The 23,764-nt window shown below is 40.0% G+C and overlaps 1 protein-coding gene across 1 annotated transcript in view; it reads left to right on the forward strand.

The window, feature by feature from the left end:
- LOC126236265 (uncharacterized) overlaps positions 1–23,764 on the forward strand; it is a 111,321-nt gene that overhangs the window by 15,000 nt on the left and 72,557 nt on the right. Inside the window, exons 4-6 of the mRNA XM_049945417.1 lie at positions 796–1,199; positions 9,673–9,843; positions 17,007–17,115. Coding sequence (XP_049801374.1) covers positions 796–1,199; positions 9,673–9,843; positions 17,007–17,115 — 684 coding nt within the window. The remainder of the gene's footprint in view (positions 1–795; positions 1,200–9,672; positions 9,844–17,006; positions 17,116–23,764) is intronic.

Consider the following 23,764-nt stretch of genomic DNA (forward strand, 5'->3'; position numbering starts at 1 on the left):
AAGCCCATAATAAAGAGCTTTGTAGCAATAAGGTAAATGGGTGAAGTCCTGCATAAATTGGTGGTAAATCAGCTGGAATAAAAGGTACATACCACAAAACTCATGTGAATTATGAAGTGTCTCACGTTTTAGAAATAGGCAATACTCATTTTCTCGCTGTGGTAAGAAAAGCTTAGAATTTAACATACTTAAAAAATAAAGGATATTAAAAACACTATTTCAGTTGTCCAAGGTTGAAGGAAAGATGTGTGACCCTTTCACAGACACAGAAAAGATATCTCTTGAAGGACTGATAGGAATTTGAACCACATTCCTCCTGAAGCAAGCCTGTTGTTTTAACCACAGGGCCATTCCACCCAGTTTCTTAATATAAAAGGGTTTTTTCGTTCAAATAATTTACGGGTTTGCTGTTGGGTGACGTCGCCGACCACCGCCTTTTTTCATAATTGCTGATTTAACTTTTGGACTCTTTATCTCCAATATCATTACTATAAAATTTCAGTTTCTAGTCTTGTACACTGCCTAATATTCAGGCTGATAAGTCATAGATGTGAAAGTTAAAGTTTCTATTTCACTCGCAGATAAACTTTAAAGAAAAATATTATACTATTACTAAGGATTGGCAACTGTAGACATAGAATGATTATTTCCAACTATTTAAGCTAACAATGCTGGCCATTGTTTTAAAACTGTGTCATAAATTCTTTAATTCTGTTTATCTGAAATAGAGAATGTGTTCATTTATTTTTACCAAATTAAACTCATGTTTTTGCATCTTTTCCTTATTTTCATTAGGTGTACATTCGACTTCCAGTACCAGATTATCATGAAATTGTGGAGCATTTTGGGCCACATGTACGACTGAGTGTTTGGCAGAGTTCAACTCGTGAGGGTGAACCAATGGTTTGGAATAGACTCGATGTTCCTTTGACAGGCCCTTATAATGTTTCAGTGCGTGGCATGAACATTCCTGTTGTTTCTTTTCCTGTTCATCATTTTTCTTTCTTCAAGATATTATGGGATGTTTTATCAACTACGTTATATGAGGCAAAAATGGGAATGTCATACTTTTACCCATATATATCTTTTTCAATGATGTGCCAAGCTTTCATGGAAGAAAGTGGAACCAACAATCGCTTTGGGCTCGAAGTAATATGTTACCGATCAGATCATCGCTTACCAGAAACAACAAATTACAGGTAAAAATCTTGTGCACTTAATTTCTTGTAGTCTGAATTACATTTACTTGTATTGATGTGTAATGATTTTATTGTCTTTTGAACATCATTTGTCATCTATGATTATATGCAACTACAATTCTCCTAACTAATGGCATATTAAACAGAGGAAGTGAAGTGGAAATAATGATATGATGGGTAGGTAACATCGTTAAAAGCTGTAGTACCTCAGACTCGGAAACAGTAGATCCTTTCTTCTAAGTGAAGAGAAATACTAGAGTATGTGGAAAATTGGAAACTTGTGTGTTGTTAGGGACGTAACTCTGAACAAGAACATGGATCCAATGGACTGGAATAAAACAAAATTGATTTTTAATAGTAGTACTGTAATAGTGGTGAGATTGGTGGACTGCCACGCGAAGGACTCAGGTATCAGGTGTCCTGCAAGGGATTTCTCCTTGGTGGGAGGACTGGATTGTGGTCCACTGAGCCTTGTGATACCAGTTGACGAGCTACTTGAATGAGAAGTAGTGGCCCCAAGGTTTGCAGACCTGACGATGGCTGAGAGAGTATTGACACCATGTCTCTCCATACTCTGTTCAGATGACACTATTGGCTGAGGATGACAGGACCATCGGTAGGTCACGATTGGCCAGTCTGAGGCCAGAACGGTAGAGCTAGAGGGATTATTAAGCTGGACACAGAATTTGATAAATTCTGGAAAATGTGGGCAGCAGTAAGAAGACTAAAAGCTCAAAAGACTGAGGTATCTGTCTGTTCAGTAAAGCAGCACTGGAGGGTTTGGGACTTGAATAGGAAAAGATTGAATTGGTGTGTTACTGATCAAAGATGAGTGCTTCAGGGTTCTGTGTAAGAGCAGCAAAGACAGCAAAGGACTGAGAAGAACAGTGGAATGGAATGGGTAGCGCCTTGAAAGGAGGTTATAAGACAAGCATCAACAAAAGTAAAACGAAGGTAATAGAATGTAGTCAAATTAAATCAGACGATGCAGAGGAAATTAGGTAAGGAAATTTTGCTATTTGAGCAGCAAAATAATTGACGATGGCTGAGGTTGGGAAGATATAAAATACAGACTGCCAGTAGTAAGTAAAGTTTTATGAAAAACAGTTTATTATTAAAATCTAATATAAATGTGTTGGGAAATCTTTTCTGAAGGTACTTGTATGGAGTGTGGTCAGTTACGGAAGTGAAATGTGGATTATAATCAGTCCAGACAAGATGAGAATAGGAGCTTTTGAAATATGATGCTACAGAGATGCTGAAAATAAGATGGGTAGATTGAGTAACTAATGAGGTGGTACTGAATTGAACTGCGAAAAAAAGACATGTATGGCCCAGCTTGACTAAAAGAAGGGATTTGATTGATACACACATCTTAAACCATAAAAAATAGTCAGATATGAATATAATAGAGGGAAACATTCCACGTGGGAAAAATATATCTAAAAACAAAGAAGATGTTACTTACCAAACGAAAGCGTTGGTATGTTGATAGACACACAAACACACACACACACATATATATACAAAATTCAAGCTTTTGCAACCCACGGTTGCTTCATCAGGAAAGAGGGAAGGAAAGGGAAAGACGAAAGGATGTGGGTTTTAAGGGAGAGGGTAAGGAGTCATTCCAATCCCGGGAGCGGAAAGACTTACCTCCGGGAGTAAAAAGGACAGGTATACACTCGCGCGCACGCCCCCCCCCTCCCCCCCCACACACACACATCCATCCGCACATATACAGACACAAGCAGACTCGCGCACACACACACATATCCACCCGCACATGTACAGACACTAGCAGACATGTCTGCTTGTGTCTGTATATGTGCGGATGGATATGTGTGAATATTATATTCTTATAAGAGTTTACTAATTCTTTGAGGTTCAAGGAGTAGGCATAATATCCAACATCTGTGCCACATTTCCAGGTGTATATTTTGATTGTTGTTGCCCCATTTGATCTATGTAGTGACCATAATGGGAATTGAATGGCTTAAAATAATTGGATTCTCTTACATCTTTATAACTATTTCATAGATTGCTCTGATGCACCTCATGGCTTCAGTCAATTGTCAATTCTCTCCTCAACCCTACAGTTAGTGGTCTCCTCAACCCTACAGTTAGTGGGAATCTTAAAATAGTGTACCGAGATGCGACATAATTAATGTTTGATGTAACTGTTGCATCTCTCTGCAGTTATTGTCATTAAATTATGTTCTTCTTCTGTGTTTCTTAATACCTCTTCATTTGTTCTTTTACTTGTCCAAGATACATGCAGCATTTGGCACCAGCACCACACCTCAAAGCTTCACGGCTCTTATCTTCTGTCATCAAGATTCAGATTTGTGATTAATATGTTGCTATACTCCCAAGAAAACTTTTTACAAACTATATAACTACTTTGATAAGAGAGCCGTAGGTGTCAGCAGATAACACTTCATACTGAATGCTTCTTTATCCTGAGCAATTATATTCCAGAGGCTTCTTGTGCGTATTTCATCAGAAAACCTAAGTCTTCCAAGTATCAGAACTTGTTTATGTGTCCTAGTTTCTTTCCACCTAACCAGATGTTACCATTCTGCTCCATTTTCCATATACATTTCATTATGTTCATTATTGTCGTAATTATGCTCATATCATTTTGCAACTAGGAAGTCATTCATTTTCTTTTACTACCAGTAATGCCACGCAGTCTGCAGTTTTGACTTTGTTGTAAGTTTTTCTGTGTAATCTAATACTATATGCATTTTGGGTTTGAAATTCTTCAGTTACTCCATAAATATATATTTTAAATAGTGATGGTGCTAAGTTGCAGTCTTAACTTGATTTATTTTCCCTACCCCACTTAAATTACTGAGTGAGGTAAAACTGATCTCATGTTCAGGGAGGGTGATAGTTTACACATCTGTCTATCCACCTAGATTTAGGTCTTCCATGGTTTCTGTAAACAGTCTAAACTGCTTCTGTAAACTGTCCTTAGGTAGGAACACTAACCAGTTTCCTGCCACATTCTTCCGTAACCAGAGTTTATATTCCATCTCTAATGAAATTCTCATTCACGGGATGATAAATATAACCTTCTTTCCTACTGTTTTTCTTCTCTAGTTAGTGATGTTTTGTTCTGTAGAGTTGCTAAACAATTTTCTTGCACTTATAGCCTACTCTCATAGTAGAATTGAAAAATATATTCCATTTGACATTGCTAAATGCCGTATTTATGAAAATAAAGCGATCAGAAGATCTTTGTCTAACTGAAGAGCTATTTTGATGATAATTTGTAGGCTTGGAATGGGTTTCGTTGTGTCTTTCGTTCCTTCTAAATTTGGGTTGATACTCTGATAGGTTCTCCACAGCTTTTTTTCTCCATTTGGTAATACGTTATTCTTAGTTTAGAAGTGAGAGATGTGAAGCTCAGTGTTGTGTAGTCTTTGCATTCTTTGTCTCTCTTTATTTCAGTAGGAATTTGTATTAATTAGTTTGTTCCAAATCCATTGGTAGTACTGTACTTATATTGCTGTGTTTTATTAATTTGCATTCAGATGTTCCTCCTTGTCCTTACTGCATGCAGTATGTCTGCTGAAAGAACAGTTTTTAATTTTGAATACAATATTAGTGATGTGCCACTTGACACAATCATGGCAATTAAATATCAATGTGTTGTGTTGTAAAGGGACATGAAGTGGAATGAATATGGAAGATTGATTGTAGGGCAGATGAATGGTTGACTCCAGTGTCAACCATTCACTTGTAAAGGAGACTTTGTGCAGAACCCTTGTGTGACTTATTGTTCTGTACTGCTTGAATGTTTGGGATCCTCACCATATCGGATTAAAGGAAGACATTGAAGCAATTTGGAAGTGTGCTGTAAGATTTGTTACTGCTAGGTTCAACCAACACACAAGCATTACAGAGGTACTTTGTTAACTCAAATGGGAGTCCCTGGATGCAAGATGATGTTCCCATGAAACAGTATTGAGAAAATTTAGAGAACCAGCATTTGCAGCTGAGTGAAAAAATGGTTCAAATGGCTCTGAGCACTATGGGACTTAACTTCTGAGGTCATCAGTCCCCTAGAACTTAGAACTACTTAAACCTAACTAACCTAAGGACATCACACACGTCCATGCCCGAGGCAGAATTCGAACTTGCGACCGTAGCGGTCACGCGGCTCCAGATTAACGCACCTAGAACCGCACGGCCACACCGGCCGGCAGCTGAGTGAAGATTCATATACTTTTTGCATAGTGATTGTAAAGAGAGAATAGTAATGAGGGCTCCTAGGGAGGCATGTAGACAGTAGTTTTCCCTCATTACATTTGGAGGTCGAACAGGAAAGGAAATGACTAGTACCCACCAACATGCACATTATGGCAGCTTGAAGTATCTAGCTGCAGATCTTCATAGATTCTACTATTTCTCATTCCATTAGTTTGGTAGTGCTTCATCCAGCAAACTGCTGTTATCTCATTTTCTATGTATCCGTATCCTACTCCAGCTATTGCTGGGTCTGGGTGCTGACGAGTCCTCTCCATTTGGCTCGGTGCTCCCACCACTTTTCTTCCTCCACTTGCTGCCAGGTCACACCTCTCCTTTCCACAGATATTCTCACTCCCATTTTCCACTGTGTTCTTTGGTGCCCTGTAGGTCTTTTTCCATCCATCTTTAGTTCTTCGATAATTTTGGGGAGTCTCTGCCCATGCATCCTCTTAACATGTCCATGCCACATTAATCTCTTTTTTTTCAATTTCTTCTCTCACACTTTATTGTTTAAGGTCCTTTCTAATCTTTACATTCCTTACTCTGTCCATTCTTGTTTTACCCTTAACTGCTCTGAGAAATTTCATTTTCCCTGCTTGCAGTCTGCTCCAGTCCCTTTCTGTCATTGTCCATGTTTCTCCACCTTAGGTGACAATAGGGAAGTAATAGTTCTTATACATAAGGAGTATTTTTTTGTTTTTAAAATACCTTATTCCAAATCAGGTGTTTTATTGTTGGTAGAAATTGTCTCCCTTCTGTAACCTCCTATTAATTTCATTGGTTATTCTTCCATCCTTAGATATTTTACTTCCTAAATAAGTAAAGCTTTCTACCACTTTGAAGGGTTCTCCATTCAAGGTAATATTTCTGTTGATCCCTTTCTCTCTTCCAAATACCATTATTTCACTCTTATCTTTATTTATTTTTAATCCATACCTTTTCATTATTTCCTTCCACGCATCAAGTTCTAACTGTACATCTACCTCTTTATCACCCCATATTACCGTATCATCTGCAAAAATCATCTTTTTGTCTTTTTCTTTTACTATATCTTTAACGGCACTATTCATTCCCTCCATCACAACATTAAAAAGTGCAGGGGATAGAATACTTCCTTGCTTAAGTCCTTGTCTTATTTCGAAGTATTCAGAGTTCCCCAATGGTGTTCTAATCCTACAGTTGTGTCCTCTGTACATTGTCTTTATTACATTAATGTATCCATCTTCTATATCTATCTTCTTCATTTCTCCCCAGAGTCTTTCCCTGTTAACTGAGTAATATGCCTTTTCTATGTCTATAAAAAAACCATTATCACCCTTTTGTTATACTCCCAACTTTTTTCCAATAGTTGATGGATTGAAAATATCAGGTTGATCGTGCTTCTTCCTTTCCTAAACCTATGCTGTTCTTCACTCGGCTCCTTTTCTATCTTTTCGCTTATTCGATTTAGTAAAATTCTTTCAAAAATCTTGGCTGTATTACTCCTAAGTGTTATTCTCGTTTTAATTAGTGCAAAGCTCCTCTGTGGAAGATTATACTTTTTTACTGATAAAATGTATTAACTGTATGAATAATGGAAGTAGTAAAGGTAAGGCATTAAGTGGTTGAGAGGCACAGAAATAAGACTGAAAGTGATGTTAACTTTTGAATGACATCCACCTTTGGAAGTAACTGTTACAGAAACACACACACACACACACACACACACACACACACACACACATGACCACTGCTCCGGCTGCTTGGACCAGCTGCTGGAGGTGGCAGTCGTGTGTGTGAGGTTTGTCTGCTTGTGTGAATGAATGTACATGTATTTCTCTGTCACTTTATTTTTCTGGCAAAGGCTGTGGCTGAAAGCAAATGTGTAAGTGTCTTTTAATTGTGCCTATCTGCAACTTAATGTGTCATGTTTATGGTAAGTAGCTGTTTATCTTTACCTTAAATTGTTGACATTCCAACCAGGTGGAGTTACCATTGTTTAATGATTACATAAAACTGCTTGTAGGAAAATCAAATGCCAGCACAATCTCTTCATTGGAAGATTTCTACAAAAATGTAATTCACTTGTTCAAAAAATCACTTACAAACCCTTCATTTGGTCATTTTTTGAGTATTGCTCATAGGGCTGGGAACATTACCAGGCCGGATTAATAGGAAGATACAAAGAAGAGTTATGTGTTCCGTCATGCATTTTATTAGTTGGGGGACTGCCATGTAGATGCTCATCAAAATTCAGTGGCAGACACTACAAGAGAATCATTATACACCACAGAGAGGCTAATCATTAAAATTCTGAGGCCTTACTTTCCAAGAAGTGCCTGGCAACATTTTATATCCTGAAACTTCCTGGCAAGTTAAAACATGCTTGCTGCACCAGAACTTGAACCAAGGACCTTTGACTTCTGTGGGTATGTGCCGTACCGACTGAGCTGTCCAAGCACAGCTCATGATCTACCCCAGAGCTTTAGTTCTAGCAGTTTCTCATCGCCTACTTTCCAAATTTCACACCAAGCGATGCCGAGGCTGCGCAGTGGTTACTGCATTGGACTCACGTTCTTGAGGACAATGGTTGAATTCTGCATCCAACTGTCCAGAGTTAGGTTTTCCATGATTTCCTTAAATCAGTCAGGCAATTGATGAGATTGCCAATTTCCTTCCCCATCCTTCAGACTATCCGAGCTTGTGCTCCATCTCTAATGTCTTAGCTGTTGACAGGACATTAAACTTTGATCTTCCTTCCTTCTTCCAAACTTCACAAAAGTTCTCCTGCATCCCTTGTGGGACTATCAGTTGTGCAAGAAAGGATATTGTGGAGACATGGCTTAGCTGCAGCCTGGAGGATTGCTTCCAGAATGCAGTGGCAGATTAAATCTCTGTGCAGGACTGGGACTCAAACCTGAGGCCTTTGCCTCTCACGGGCAAGCCCTCTACTGATCCAAGCACAACTCGTGACTCACTCTCACACTATGAGATCTGTTGAAAGGTAGTGGATGGGCTGCTGTGGAAATAAAGCTGTGAGTTTGAATCATGAGTCGTGCTTGGTTAGTTTAATTGGTAGAGCACTTGCTTGCAGAAGGCAAAAGTCTCAGGTTCAGTTTGAGTCCCAGTCTGACAAACAGTTTTAAACTGACAGGAAATTTCAAATCAATGCACACTTTGCTCCAGTGCGAAAATTCATTTTGTGTGTTATGTCCTCCCAAATGTATCCCTTAAAACGATAGGAAAAGCAGAAACATTCAAACTCATATGGAATTGTACCAATAGTTGTTCTTGAATTTAACCCGGTCTGATTCACTTCCCTGTCTTGTAAACTTGGCACTGTGCATTGAGCTATACAAGCAGGCCAGTAATAAACATGTCTCCTGTTAAATATATAATTAAGCTGTAAAAACTCAAAGACGTTTACAGATATATTTGATGAGGGATACGTTCAGTGAGATAAAATGAGTTTATGACTACATAGTTCTGTCAAGTTCTCCTTTCTTTCATTAGCAAAGGCATTTTTGAGTGCTACATAGGCTGTTGATAAGATTAGTTGCTGCTAATTACTTGAACCAGTTAATGTCAGTATTGTGTAGTCCCTATTGAATTTCCTCCTTTAAATGAATTTTGAACTAGAATTGTGTCACTGCAGAAGTTTTTGATCACTAGTTTACCTGTGAAATATTTTCAAGTAAATCACTTTCATCAGTTTTTAGTTACACCTTTTACCCATTAAAGTTCTGGAGTCTAAATTTGAGTTTTTCAGTTGTTTTTCAACTTCTGAAATTTTCCGTGCAAACATAAGCTACTAAGTACACTGTAATCACCATTTTGAGGTGCGGCTCATTGGCTCTACAGTTAAGTGTCAGACTGTGATTCCAGAGGTTTGAGGTTTGATCCCGGTCAATGATAGGATTCTTATCAATTGACCCTGACAGTGTATGTTAAATATCAGCTTGCACCATGGTTCGAACTCCATGTTAGGTGAAGGTCCCCCTATAAATGGCTGGGGTAGTCAATTCAAATGTCAGAGGATGGTTAGGGTGTACTACCACCTCCACTTGGAACATTCCCAATAAAGCAATGTTTCATACAAACCAGCATTTGGGTTGTTAATGTCTTTGCTTGCTTATAACATTTTACACCAATGTCTATAATTAATCAGTGATATCTTAAAAATTGTATTTTATGTTATTGGTGAAATTATTTTGTGATCCTTTCATTTCTTTAGGCACAGGGTCGGTTCCAGTTTGAAACCAAAGATGGTCAGACCAGGTCGCATTCTTGTAAGGCTTCGTTCACAAATGTTTGAAGCTGATGTAGAGGCAGGTGAGGATGCCGATATGGTGAAAGAGGAACCAGACTTCAGAGGCCGGGATTTTGAGAAACAGTATGCTTGCAGGTATATTAAATTAAACAGAAGATGTCAGTTTATATTTGAAAATTACAGTAAAAGTATATACTGATATTTTTATAGTATTATTATTATTAATAGTAGTATTAGTAGAAGAAGAAGAAGAAGAAGAAGAGGTGGTGGTGTGTAAGTTTTCTTCTTGTAGGGATGAGGTTTTTTGCTCTATTTAAACAGCAGATAACCACCTTGGTATGGGATCAGCATTTCAACTACTATTAAAATTAGCTGAGTTGAGTTGTGGGTTCAATCCCAGCCACTGGTTAAATTTTGATAAAGGTCATCAGCAATCACAACTGAAGACTTTTGGTGTAAAGAATCACCAACCCAAAGGCTTGAGGATCAGAAGACAATGGAAACCACTGCATTACAGACACATATTTTGTATCCATAGGACATGTGGCCTGTAAGTGAAAACTTGGTATGTTGATCCCTTCATTGGCATTCACAGGACTAGTCCCTCATCCTGACACCTGAGATGTGACTGCCAAAGGGAAGGTCCGAAACAGAGATTTGGGGTGGGGGGGGGGGGAGAAGGAGAGTGAGAGGGGGAGGGACAGAGGGGGGAGAGAGAGAGAGAGAGAGAGAGAATAGTATGATAAACCATAGGGTAACATTTTAGAAGTGAAAGTATGCAATGGTGTGTGCAATTTTGGAAGTCTGAGTGTGCTAGGAAAGCAAGGAAATCCGAAAAGGGGAGAGACTCAATATAAAAGTAATGGTGTCGGTTTACTGTAACAGAAAGAAGGTATAAATATCTGATTGGACAAAAATAGAGTACTATCAACAGCAACAAAAATTGTATACCAAGAGTAAGATTCATTCTAAAAAGGAACATGGAATGTAGGGCAGAGAGAGAGGACAAATAACAAATACCATAGGAGACGGATAAGACCTGGAGACACGGAAAGATTCCAGCTTGGTTACATCACTGTAACACACAAATTCCAAAATCATATATTGTATTATAAGGAGCAGCTGACTTGGATCACAATGTGTTATTGATGAGGAACTGACTGAAGTTTAAGAGAATTGTCCAGAAGAATCAATGCGGAAAGACTTAGGTTACTCAAATACTGAGGAATGCTGATGTGCATTACAGTAGTATTCACTACTTTAGTATTTATGGCCTTAGAGAAGAGAAGAGGAACGGATGTCTCAAAAAAAGGGCAGTCAGAAAAGTAGGACAGACAAATATACATACAAGGAAGGTAACTATGATTAAACATTGGGCAAAGGAGGAAGTTCAAAAATATTCGTGAGGACACAGTAATGCCTGTCAGCTTTAACCTGTGCATCACATGAAACCTCAAACTACACAAACATGATTTCCAATTGGTGAGCAAAAATATTATACACATTACCATGGAGTGAAAATATAAACATGAAATACAGAATTGTACAAATTATTAATAATAAATATTGAAGCTTATGGGACAACCTCCAGAAAGGGGGAAATGTTTGGGTGAGCAGAAACTAACATTTCATATGCAAAACCACAGTAATAGTAAAATATATTAATTGAAAGAACCACAGAAACACAATGCAACACTAGTCTAAAAAGAGGTGCAAAATAACTGTAATACCAATACACATAATGAAAGATTGCAAAAACTGATGAAGGGCGGTATCAGAAACAGCTGTTAAGCTGTATGGCTCAACTTCAAAGACCGGTACTAATGCAGAAAGCCAAAAACAAATAGCAATACAGAAAGCCAAAAGGCGTACCAGTACACATAGCGAAAACTAACGAAAGGCAATGTCAAAAACAGCCGTTGAGCTATAAAGGCTGGTTAGAAACAGCCTGAAAAGCTTGTAAAGGTGTAACAGTTTAGGATGTGCTGAAAAGTAATTGTTATGAATAAAATTTGATATGATGTGTCATTTCTGATCTAATTAGCAGGGCGTTGAGCATGCAAATTCAAGCATGTGCATGTGCTAATCCATGCTAATGCACAGACATCTGCGGGTCTGTGAATTAACACTAGTTGAAATGCTCATTACTATTTAAAATGTGCCTTAATCGGAAGTGATAAATTGAAGCTAGGAGTGCAAAAGCTACATTTGTTCAGTTTGAAGAATATGTTTGGCAACACTGTCTCTGGCAGGCTGCTTGAATTTGTACATGCAGAAACCTGAGTGTCGAACTTCAGTGATAATTAAATCAGAAATATTGGAATGTTAAATCAGAAATATTGGAATGTATGGAATTTTTACTTAATAATTATTTCTCTGCAAAACCTATCCTGTAACATCCTGACAAGCTTTCTAGACTGTTTCTGGCTACCCTGTATAGTTCAGCTTGAAAGACTGATATCAATACAAAAAGCTAAAAGGTGACACAAAAATCATGAAAAGTAACAGACGTCGATATCGAAAATACCGGTTGATCTATATAGCTCAACTTAGAAAAAGCTGACATCAATGCAGAAAGTAAAAAATCACTGTGATTGACAAAACGTGGTTACGAAATCATCACTTGACCTGTATAGCATAACTGAAAAGGTTATTACCAATGCAGAGAACCAAAATCTATGAAATAATTACACTTGATATAACTTTGGTGACAATGTCACATACTAGGTCAACAAAACAGAAAGATGAACGACAATATTAAAAAAAAATTACCAACACTTAAAACTTCCCATTACAAAACATACAAATCATACATTGTGTATCAGTAGCTGCGTTAATGAAAAATGAGAAAATGGAAGAAGAAGAAAATCCAACTTACTAGATGCAAATTTTGCTGCAAAATACACTCCTGGAAATTGAAATAAGAACACCGTGAATTCATTGTCCCAGGAAGGGGAAACTTTATTGACACATTCCTGGGGTCAGATACATCACATGATCACACTGACAGAACCACAGGCACATAGACACAGGCAACAGAGCATGCACAATGTCGGCACTAGTACAGTGTATATCCACCTTTCGCAGCAATGCAGGCTGCTATTCTCCCATGGAGACGATCGTAGAGATGCTGGATGTAGTCCTGTGGAACGGCTTGCCATGCCATTTCAACCTGGCGCCTCAGTTGGACCAGCGTTCGTGCTGGACGTGCAGACCGCGTGAGACGACGCTTCATCCAGTCCCAAACATGCTCAATGGGGGACAGATCCGGAGATCTTGCTGGCCAGGGTAGTTGACTTACACCTTCTAGAGCACGTTGGGTGGCACGGGATACATGCGGACGTGCATTGTCCTGTTGGAACAGCAAGTTCCCTTTCCGGTCTAGGAATGGTAGAACGATGGGTTCGATGACGGTTTGGATGTACCGTGCACTATTCAGTGTCCCCTCGACGATCACCAGTGGTGTACAGCCAGTGTAGGAGATCGCACCCCACACCATGATGCCGGGTGTTGGCCCTGTGTGCCACGGTCGTATGCAGTCCTGATTGTGGCGCTCACCTGCACGGCGCCAAACACGCATACGACCATCATTGGCACCAAGGCAGAAGCGACTCTCATCGCTGAAGACGACACGTCTCCATTCGTCCCTCCATTCACGCCTGTCGCGACACCACTGGAGGCGGGCTGCACGATGTTGGGGCGTGAGCGGAAGACGGCCTAACGGTGTGCGGGACCGTAGCCCAGCTTCATGGAGACGGTTGCGAATGGTCCTCGCCGATACCCCAGGAGCAACAGTGTCCCTAATTTGCTGGGAAGTGGCGGTGCGGTCCCCTACGGCACTGCGTAGGATCCTACGGTCTTGGTGTGCATCCGTGCGTCGCTACGGTCTGGTCCCAGGTCGACGGGCACGTGCACCTTCCGCCGACCACTGGCGATAACATCGATATACTGTGGAGACCTCACGCCACACGTGTTGAGCAATTCGGCGGTACGTCCACCCGGCCTCCCGCATGCCCACTATACGCCCTCGCTCAAAGTCCGTCAACTGCACATACGATTCACGTCCACGCTGTCGCGGCATGCTACCAGTGTTAAAGACTGCGATGGAGCTCCGTATGCCACGGCAAACTGGCTGACACTGACGGCGGCGGTGCACAAATGCTGCGCAGCTAGCGCCATTCAACGGCCAACACCGCGGTTCCTGGTGTGTCCGCTGTGCCGTGCGTGTGATCATTGCTTATACAGCCCTCTCGCAGTGTCCGGAGCAAGTATGGTGGGTCTGACACACCGGTGTCAATGTGTTCTTTTTTCCATTTCCAGGAGTGTAGGTTGAAACTCATTAACAGAAATAAAACCAAACAATGAAGAAAACTGTCAAACATGTGAAAATGAAACAATTTAACTACCAAAGTAAAAACCGAAATATTAAAAAAACCTAAATAACAGAAATCAATGCCCCCCCCCCCCCCCCCCCCCCAAAAAAAAAAGAAAAAAAAAGAAGGAAAATATACCTACTGTCACCCACTTCTATTTAACTTACAAACCAGGACCTACATATTTTCTGTATTTTCGTGGAAACTACAGTAACCCCGAGGAACACTCTTCTGCTGGCGGTAGTCATCAAAGTGAGCCTGCAGGACAGAATAGCACCTTTTGTCCCTCCCTACAACAGATTTCACAATCCTCCAATATCTCTCAAAAGTGTTTGCACATGTCCTAGTCTCAAAGTCTTTAATTTCGAAGATATAGTTCATGACAAGGTGGTTGTAAACCATTCCTGCCCAACCCTTTATGACAGAGAACACATCAAACATTATCATAAAGTCTCTAGAACATATTCTTGTATAAGAGGGGAAAAAACTTGCTTAGTATGATTTTCAACCACCCAAACTACTATGTCAGAAGATTCCCCGCTTGAAGTAACAGCACCCCAAACCCAAGGTTCCACATCATACCCTCACCCACCACTCGCCATACCATGACTTATTGATTTCCATTATCACTCCATGTCCCCCTGTAGGTCCACTACATTTCATAATTTCAGAAAATATCTCTCAGTCTCTAAGACTTATCGAGTGCCACACTTTACGTCAATGGGACCTCCGCTTGTAACCATTGGAAGACCACTGAGATGAAACATCAACAATTCATATTAACGTCACATATATGACATCTCCGGTACTCTCTAATGGCACCTAACTTTTTGTGAAAATTTAGTATACGATTCCTCATCTTCCATTTTCTTCCACAACATCGTACAGTTTATTTACGAAAGGCAGTCTGTCTCTGGTAATTGGTATTGACGAAGTTGGGTGGTATAAAATATGGTACCTTCCTTCCTTCCATTTATTTTTCTCTGTACAAAGAGCATTAAAAATAATTTTTGGTAAACATGATTTGAATTAGTTCGAAATAAATTTGCTGAGTGTTAATATCTTGCCAATGGCTGTATTAGGTATAGCGATACTACCTATTAAATACATATGAAAATTTGTGCTGGATCTGGTTTTGAATCTAGATTTCCTGTTTATCGCGAGCGATTACCTCAACTGCTTCGGCTACCTGTTAATATATCCCAGACCATCACAAATTTTCATATGTCAGTAGTAGGTAGTATATCTACACTCCTGAAAATTGAAATAAGAACACCGTGAATTCATTGTCCCAGGAAGGGGAAACTTTATTGACGCATTCCTGGGGTCAGATACATCACATGATCACACTGACAGAACCACAGGCACATAGACACAGGCAACAGAGCATGCACAATGTCGGCACTAGTACAGTGTATATCCACCTTTCGCAGCAATGCAGGCTGCTATTCTCCCATGGAGACGATCGTAGAGATGCTGGATGTAGTCCTGTGGAACGGCTTGCCATGCCATTTCCACCTGGCGCCTCAGTTGGACCAGCGTTCGTGCTGGACGTGCAGACCGCGTGAGACGACGCTTCATCCAGTCCCAAACATGCTCAATAGGGGACATATCCGGAGATCTTGCTGGCCAGGGTAGTTGACTTACACCTTCTAGAGCACGTTGGGTGGCACGGGATACATGCGGACGTGCATTGTCCTGTTGGAACAGCAAGTTCCCTTTCCGGTCTAGGAATGGTAGAACGATGGGTTCGATGACGGTTTGGATGTACCGTGCACTATTCAGTGTCCCCTCGACGATCACCAGTGGTGTACGGCCAGTGTAGGAGATCGCTCCCCACACCATGATGCCGGGTGTTGGCCCTGTGTGCCTCGGTCGTATGCAGTCCTGATTGTGGCACTCACCTGCATGGCGCCAAACACGCATATGACCATCATTGGCACCAAGGCAGAAGCGACTCTCATCGCTGAAGACGACACGTCTCCATTCGTCCCTCCATTCACGCCTGTCGCGACATCACTGGAGGCGGGCTGCACGATGTTGGGGCGTGAGCGGAAGACGGCCTAACGGTGTGCGGGACCGTAGCCCAGCTTCATGGAGACGGTTGTGAATGGTCCTCGCCGATACCCCAGGAGCAACAGTGTCCCTAATTTGCTGGGAAGTGGCGGTGCGGTCCCCTACGGCACTGCGTAGGATCCTACGGTCTTGGCGTGCATCCGTGCGTCGCTGCGGTCCGGTCCCAGGTCGACGGGCACGTGCACCTTCCGCCGGCCACTGGCGACAACATCGATGTACTGTGGAGACCTCACGCTCCACGTGTTGAGCAATTCGGCGGTACGTCCACCCGGCCTCCCGCATGCCCACTATACGCCCTCGCTCAAAGTCCGTCAACTGCACATACGGTTCACGTCCACGCTGTCGCGGCATGCTACCAGTGTTAAAGACTGCGATGGAGCTCCGTATGCCACGGCAAACTGGCTGACACTGACGGCGGCGGTGCACAAATGCTGCGCAGCTAGCGCCATTCGACGGCCACCACCGCGGTTCCTGGTGTGTCCGCTGTGCCGTGCATGTGATCATTGCTTGTACAGCCCTCTCGCAGTGTCCGGAGCAAGTATGGTGGGTCTGACACACCGGTGTCAATGTGTTCTTTTTTCCATTTCCAGGAGTGTATATCTAACACAACTGGTGCCAAGTTATTCATACTCAGTGAATTTTTTTGAGCTGATTTCATACGGCTGTCGATTCCTAGTTATGTCTGTTCTTTCAGACATGCAAGTAAGTATAATTTGAATTGCCTTATTTGTATTATGATGAAATCTTTTCATTAGTTCTCATACTGTGACATTCTTCTGATTGTGTATTGTTTATTATAACACACAAAATTTCACTAAAAATGGAGAGAGTTTTATTAAAATGTTTCAGGTTCAAGCCAGATGCTAATGTCGAACGAGGTCCTTTTGGAAAGGTCATTGTAGAAAGATTTGTCAGTGCAGCTGCCAAAGATCCATTGTTTGAGTTCAACCTAAATAAGGTATGCAATGATAACTTGTGCTTGCCAGTGGCAGTTATTCATTTAAATGTGTTTTGTAGGGAGGGGTGCATATGCACACAAACGAACAACATGAATGAGTGGAGAGCCTGTCAAGGAATATGTATTTTTATCCTAATACTAAACTTATTCCGTTTACATTACTTCAGTCAACATTTTCTGCATTATGGTCAAAGAACAAACATTTCCATTTAGACGTTGCAATATTTGGCAAACGCAGCAGTTACACACAAAGCTTACTGTAACCTGAGAAAGATCATTGCTGAGAATTGCCTTTGCCAGCACTTAATGTGAGGTAAGTTTTAGAGGTTGTGCTGTATGATTCTAGTACTGCTGTTTTAAAATGACTGGACCAGTGACTCACAGTTCTCACATTTGAAAAGGCCATAAAGTGTTGTTTTAAAACCGTCACATTATAAGGATATGTAGGGAGTTGTAAGGATATATATTGGAAATATGATGCACAGGTGATCTCTCATAAATACAAACAGAGGTGCTACTGAATTTATGTCTTCTGTAAACTGTGAAAGAAGGTACTAACAAGGGAACCTCCCCATCGCACCCCCCTCAGATTTACTTATAAGTTGGCACAGTGAATAGGCCTTGAAAAACCGAACACAGATCAATCGAGAAAACAGGAAGAAGTTGTGTGGAACTATGAAAAAATAAGCAAAATATACAAACTGAATAGTCCATGTTCATGATAGGCAACATCAAGGACAATGTCAGCTCAGCAGTGCCGTGGTCCCGTGGTTAGCGTGAGCAGCTGCGGAGCGAGAGGTCCTCGGTTCAAGTCTTCCCTCGAGTGAAAAGTTTAATTTTTTATTTTCAGTTTATGTCACAAACTCTTATGTTTTCATCACTTTTTTGGGAATGATTATCAAATCCAGAAGAAAACCTAAATAGGGCCAGGTAGAAGAATCATTTTACCCATTCGCCAAGTGTAAAAGTTAGGTGAGTCGACAACATATTCCTGTCAAGTGACGCACATGCCGTCACCATTGTCGTGTAGAATATATCAGACGTGTTTTCCTGTGGAGGAATCGGTTGACCTATGACCTTGCGATCAAATGTTTTCGGTTCCCATTGGAGAGGCACGTCCTTTCGTCTACTAATAGCACAGTTTTGCGGTGCAGTCGCAAAACACAGACACTAGACTTATTACAGTGAACAGAGACGTCAATGAACGAACTGACAGATCATAACTTTGCGAAAATAAATTTTTCACTTGAGGGAAGACTTGAACCAAGGACCTCTCGTTCTGTAGCTGCTCTCGCTAACCACGGCACTGCTGAACTCACACTATCCTTCATGTTGCCTATCTTGCACATGGACTACTCAGTTTGTATATTTTCCTTATTTTTCAATAGTTCCACACAACTTCTTCCTGTTTTCTCGATTGATCTGTGTTCAGTTTTTCAAGCCCTATCCACTGTGCCAACTTATAACCAAATCTGAGGGGGGTGCGATGGGTAGGTTCCCTTGTAAGAATTACTAAGATGCTAAGAATTACAATTCTGTGTTTTGTACCTCTGTAATTTGGCTACTATTGGCCACAAACTTTGGGACTTAAATAAAAATCTGTTAAGCACTGTCAGCTGCAGATGCTGTGCTGGCTGTGTGAACTTCGGCAAGTACTGTTATGTGAGTTGTTGAGCAGTAAGTGTTACAGATAAGAGAGGTTTTGAATTTGATAATTGCATTGAGAGGCTAGTAAAACCATTATGAAATAATCACAGTTTGAAGATGAATACTGAAATTATAAGATAAATAAAAGATTCAGAGTCTCTCCATGCAATTAGGATTCTGTGCAGGCTGTTGCTCTCTTACTATGTTTTAAAAACAAAATAACCTAAGCAAATGATAACTTAAAGAAATTTTCAACTGTGAGAAAATTTTGTGCTGAAAAGCAATAAAAAATTGTGAAGATATGGGATTGTTTTTAGAGTAGTCTTGGATCTTGGAACAGGGAACTCAGACATTTCACTGAGGAAAAGAATATTTAGAAAAGTAAGGTACAGACCTGTAGCATAAGTTTCCACAGAGGGATGGAATCCAAATCCACCTAACTACAATTTTTTCCACTTTATTCAGTTGTAAAAACTCGCAGGATTTTGACAATTAGAAAGAGAAACACTGTTTTACAAATTTATTTATGGACCGACAGCCTGCGACAGTTATGGCAAATAACACCCCACATGTTTGCTGCCTGAATATGCTGAAGTTTCCACCCTATGTTGTATTTCTTCTCCATGTGTAGTAATTGTCGTAGTACTTCTACGTATGCTGAACTGAGATGCTGTCTCATCTGGAAATTAGAGTGAGACCACTCGCAGAAAATCGCTCAATGATACTTTTAAGAAGGTTATTTACCATTACTTCTGATACTGTATATAAGTTTGGATAGATTACAATACTCATGTTACTGTGAAACTGCTATTTTACATTTTCATGCGGTCTAGACTTAAGAATCACAAAGTTGACGAAAATGCAGAATCAAGGAAAATATTAAAATCTCCAAAATACAAGCAAAAGCATATGTAATTGGCATCTATGATTAAAAATCATAATTGTCTCCAATACATTGTATAGAATCTGTACAAATGAAAAGGAATTAAATGTACAATACAATGTTTATACAGTTATTTGTGATAATGAATTTCATCAGTTTTTAAAAAATCACAGATGTGTAACAACGAGTAAAAACACGTCAAAAAATTGATATTGGTATCTGGGTACAATGTAATCAAGCTATTTTCTGACATGCTTTAACGACAAATTTTACGTCAAAACACTCATTTTTCAGAGATCTTTCCTTTGTGCTCACCCAGAAAAAAGTAAAAATTGATGAATTTGGTGACTGAAACAGAAACCTGTGAAGTACGATGAAAAGTGTCGGAATTCAACATGTGTGCGTTTTCCTTCTATAACTAATGGCAGAACAGCATACTCTAGTGATGCGAGTGCCGTGACCTCTAATGTATTGCTTGTAAACTTTTCCTTGTTCATTGTGCTGAGTGGTTGAAGGAGAGTGTTTTGCATTACTGCCAGTGCAATCTGTTTGCAGTTCGAACTCATCGCTAGCTCCAGTGTAAACACAGCAGGTTTCGTGAAAGCACTATATACACACAAGGTTTCCTTCACATGTGGTACTCATACCAATGAACATAAAATAAAGTTAAGGCTGTTGTGATTTTAGTGTTTCTTTGTCCCAGTAATCTGTTACATTTGTAACAATCTGCCTGCCATCACTACATATTATGCACGACTGTTCATTGAACACGTCCTGTTAATTGTGGCGCCACACATAGCAGATGGAGTAGCCTACATTGGCTGCAGTCGGTAGAGGAACAACACGTTCCAGATTCTGCCGACAGGCTCCAAGCAGAACTAATGTAAGCAGATAAACGTAAGTGGAAGCCATGGCCTCTCCGTTTGCCATACACTGATCACATCAGCCATAATTCGTAACAAGCCATCAAGCAAGCTTGCTGTTTACCCATGGCATTAGCTTGACGTGACCTTGCTATACAGCTATTGGCTGCAAGTGGAAAACAAACATCCGAGATGTTGTAATTCGGCAGTTTTCACTGTGTTTTACAATTTTCAGTTTATTTCACCATGTAAGCTATAATATTTTGCTATTTTTGAGGTGAACATAAAATGAAAGAATCTTCAAAGTGACTGTTTTGAGGTATAATTTGTGGCCTTAATGTGTTGGGAAATGACTCAGTTACCTCATACATCAGTAGCAAAAGTGATAGTCTCTTCTTTACGTACACTGTGGTATTACTAGTGGCAGCATCCACATTCCCCCCTCCCCCAATACATCTGTTATATGACGTAAAATTTTGACATTTCTTTCTTGTTCGTTTATGGCTGTGCAATTTGCTTATAAGTTATGTGTTGATGAAATTGCTATCAGGGAGGGGAAGAATGAAATTTTTGCACCGAGTTTGATTCATAGCTTCTGTGCCTGTTTATACTTTGTAATCCAGTACTTTAGTAATTTTGAATGTTTCGTAGACTAAGATCTGTAAACTTATACGGAGTGAGCTAAAAAAAGTATGTTAGTGTGGTGTTATGGCTGCACAGGCTGTTGGGTGACATAGCAAGTCTCGAGCCAATAAGAGCTCACTAGCTGGAAATGTCCATCGTTTCCTCGATTCTGACAAAGCATGTCCCTCGAGACTCAGTGTCTAAATTTAAAAGGTTGACAGTCGATATTGTTGCTGAGTACAGTACACCATAAATACATGCAAAGAAATGAGACTGAGTTATAAGTTACACAAGAGAAGGTGGCGGCTGGGCTTCTTCATCACGTATTGACTCGGTCTGGATGATGCTGTAATCCAGCAGTAGTTGTATCATAATTGCATGGTGAAGCAAAACGTTGCAATTTGTGTTGGCAGTGTCAGTTGTGGATTGCGCCACTGTTTCCTCTCTTGTGTCTCATCTCTACGCAACAGCCTAAAATATTCCCTTAACTCCGCTGCTACCCACAGTGTGAACTGTCTGCCTTTTGTACCCCTTATAACTCATTCAGTCACATCAGATGTCATAGTTAGGAAGAAAACAGCACGAAGTCAAGCGAGATGCCGAGTAAGAACATAAAATTGAGGTTAACCTTACTAGAAAGAGGAATAAAATCGGGGAATTTTTAGCATTTATCTTATGGGTTTTACACAAGGGTTATAAACTGATAGCATAGAATTGCGAAAAATATAAAATCAAAGTTTCACTGTCTCTGCAAAAGAACTAATTCTGCTTATTATATATTAGATTGAAGATAATTCATGTATATGAGAAACAATAGTGAACCTAAGACTGAAACCCCATAAGTGGTTTCTCCCCAATCGGAACGATCTTCACAGTTTGCACTGGTTGAATTGTTAAGCATAAATTTCTGCATTTTTTCGATTAGATATGATATGAATTGGTTGTCTGTACAATCAGTTGCATAAAATCTCAGGAGAATGTTGTGATGTGCACAGTTCAAATGCCTCAGGTAGGTCACAGAAAACTAACTGGTGCTATTTTGTAATTTAACACTTGTAAAATTTGGTGAGTGAGTGTGTAGACGCATTCTCAGTTGAACAACTCTTTCGAGATTCAAACTGTTATTTAGAAAAGGATATTGTTGCTCTGGTGGAATACTATTCAAGAATATGCCACCTCAGAAATTTTGGAAAATGATGCCAGTAATGAAACAGATTGGTAGTTACTGAAAGCTCCCCTATCACCTTTCTTATAGTCCCTCTGGAAAAATGTCCCAAGTTAGTGATACATCACGTATTTTTGGAAAGACAGTGCTTATTATATGGGACCAAGTTTCTAATACTCTGTTCAAAAAACTATCAAATCCAGACGAGCTTTTACTTTGAGAGAATGTGTAATTAATGTAAATTGTGATGGAGAACTGGGTGAGAATTCCATATGATTGAGTGTTATGAGGTTTGTTTTTGCAGCTTACTGCTGTGTTTTTTCCTCTTGAACTGTTTGCCCATATGTTTTCTACTATGTTTAAGAAATGTTCATTAAAAGCATTTGCTACCTGTGACTCACTTTTATAGCCCTTCTGTTTAAAACAATTGCAATTTTATCCTGTTACTGGCTGGTTGTCCTGCCACTTGTTTCACTACATTCCAGTCTTCAGCCTGTTATTGGAATCACTGTTTTCTGACATAATGTGCATGTTTCTTGATTTTTAATGTCTTTTCTTAGTAGTTTTGTGTAGTTTTTATAGTGTGCAACTAGTGCAGGACCTTTTCTTGTTCTTGCCAGCAGATACATTTCCCTATTACTTTCACAAGATGCTTTAATCCTTCTAGTGATTCATGTTTTTTTTGCATGGTTGTTTAATGCCCTATCGATTAGCTTATAAAGAAAGCTATTTCCAAATGATATGAATTTATCATGGAGTATATTAAATTTTATATCAGTCTTTGTGCCATTATAAATTTTATCCCAAGTCATCTCTTGTAAACTATTCTTAAAAATTTTGTCCTCCAGCTGTTAATTATTCTGATTTCCACTGAGGTGTACATATACTATAAGGCACTATATTATTTATAGTAACTAACTGTGCATCTGATCAGAGAGAGCTTTTGTTACTGGATATACAGTTATTTTCTTGCTTCGAGCTTCATCAGTGAATACATTATCAGTTAGAGTCTTACTATCTTTATTCGCCCATGTTGGACAGTTAATTAAAGAGATCCAATTGTAGGATCCACATAAGGCTTCCAGACCATTTGTCCTATCAGAATCCATTACAAAATCTGCATTGAAGTGGCCACAGATTGTTAACTGTTTGTTGCTATCTGACAGACAGCTTAGTAAGGAATCTGAATGTCTCTTAAACGCCGGCCGAAGTGACCATGCGGTTCTAGGCACTGCAGTCTGGAACCGCGTGACCGCTACGGTCGCAGGTTCGAATCCTGCCTCGGGCATGGATGTGTGTGATGTCCTTAGGTTAGTTAGGTTTAACTAGTTCTAAGTTCTAGGGGACTAATGACCTCAAAAGTTGAGTCCCATAGTGCTCAGAGCCATTTGAACCATTTTTTTGTCTCTTAAACAACTCAAAATTTTCCAAATTTTCTATATACAGTTACAATTAAATTTCAAAGAT

Source organism: Schistocerca nitens, chromosome 2, assembly GCF_023898315.1.
Source record: "Schistocerca nitens isolate TAMUIC-IGC-003100 chromosome 2, iqSchNite1.1, whole genome shotgun sequence".
NCBI lineage: Eukaryota > Metazoa > Arthropoda > Insecta > Orthoptera > Acrididae > Schistocerca > Schistocerca nitens.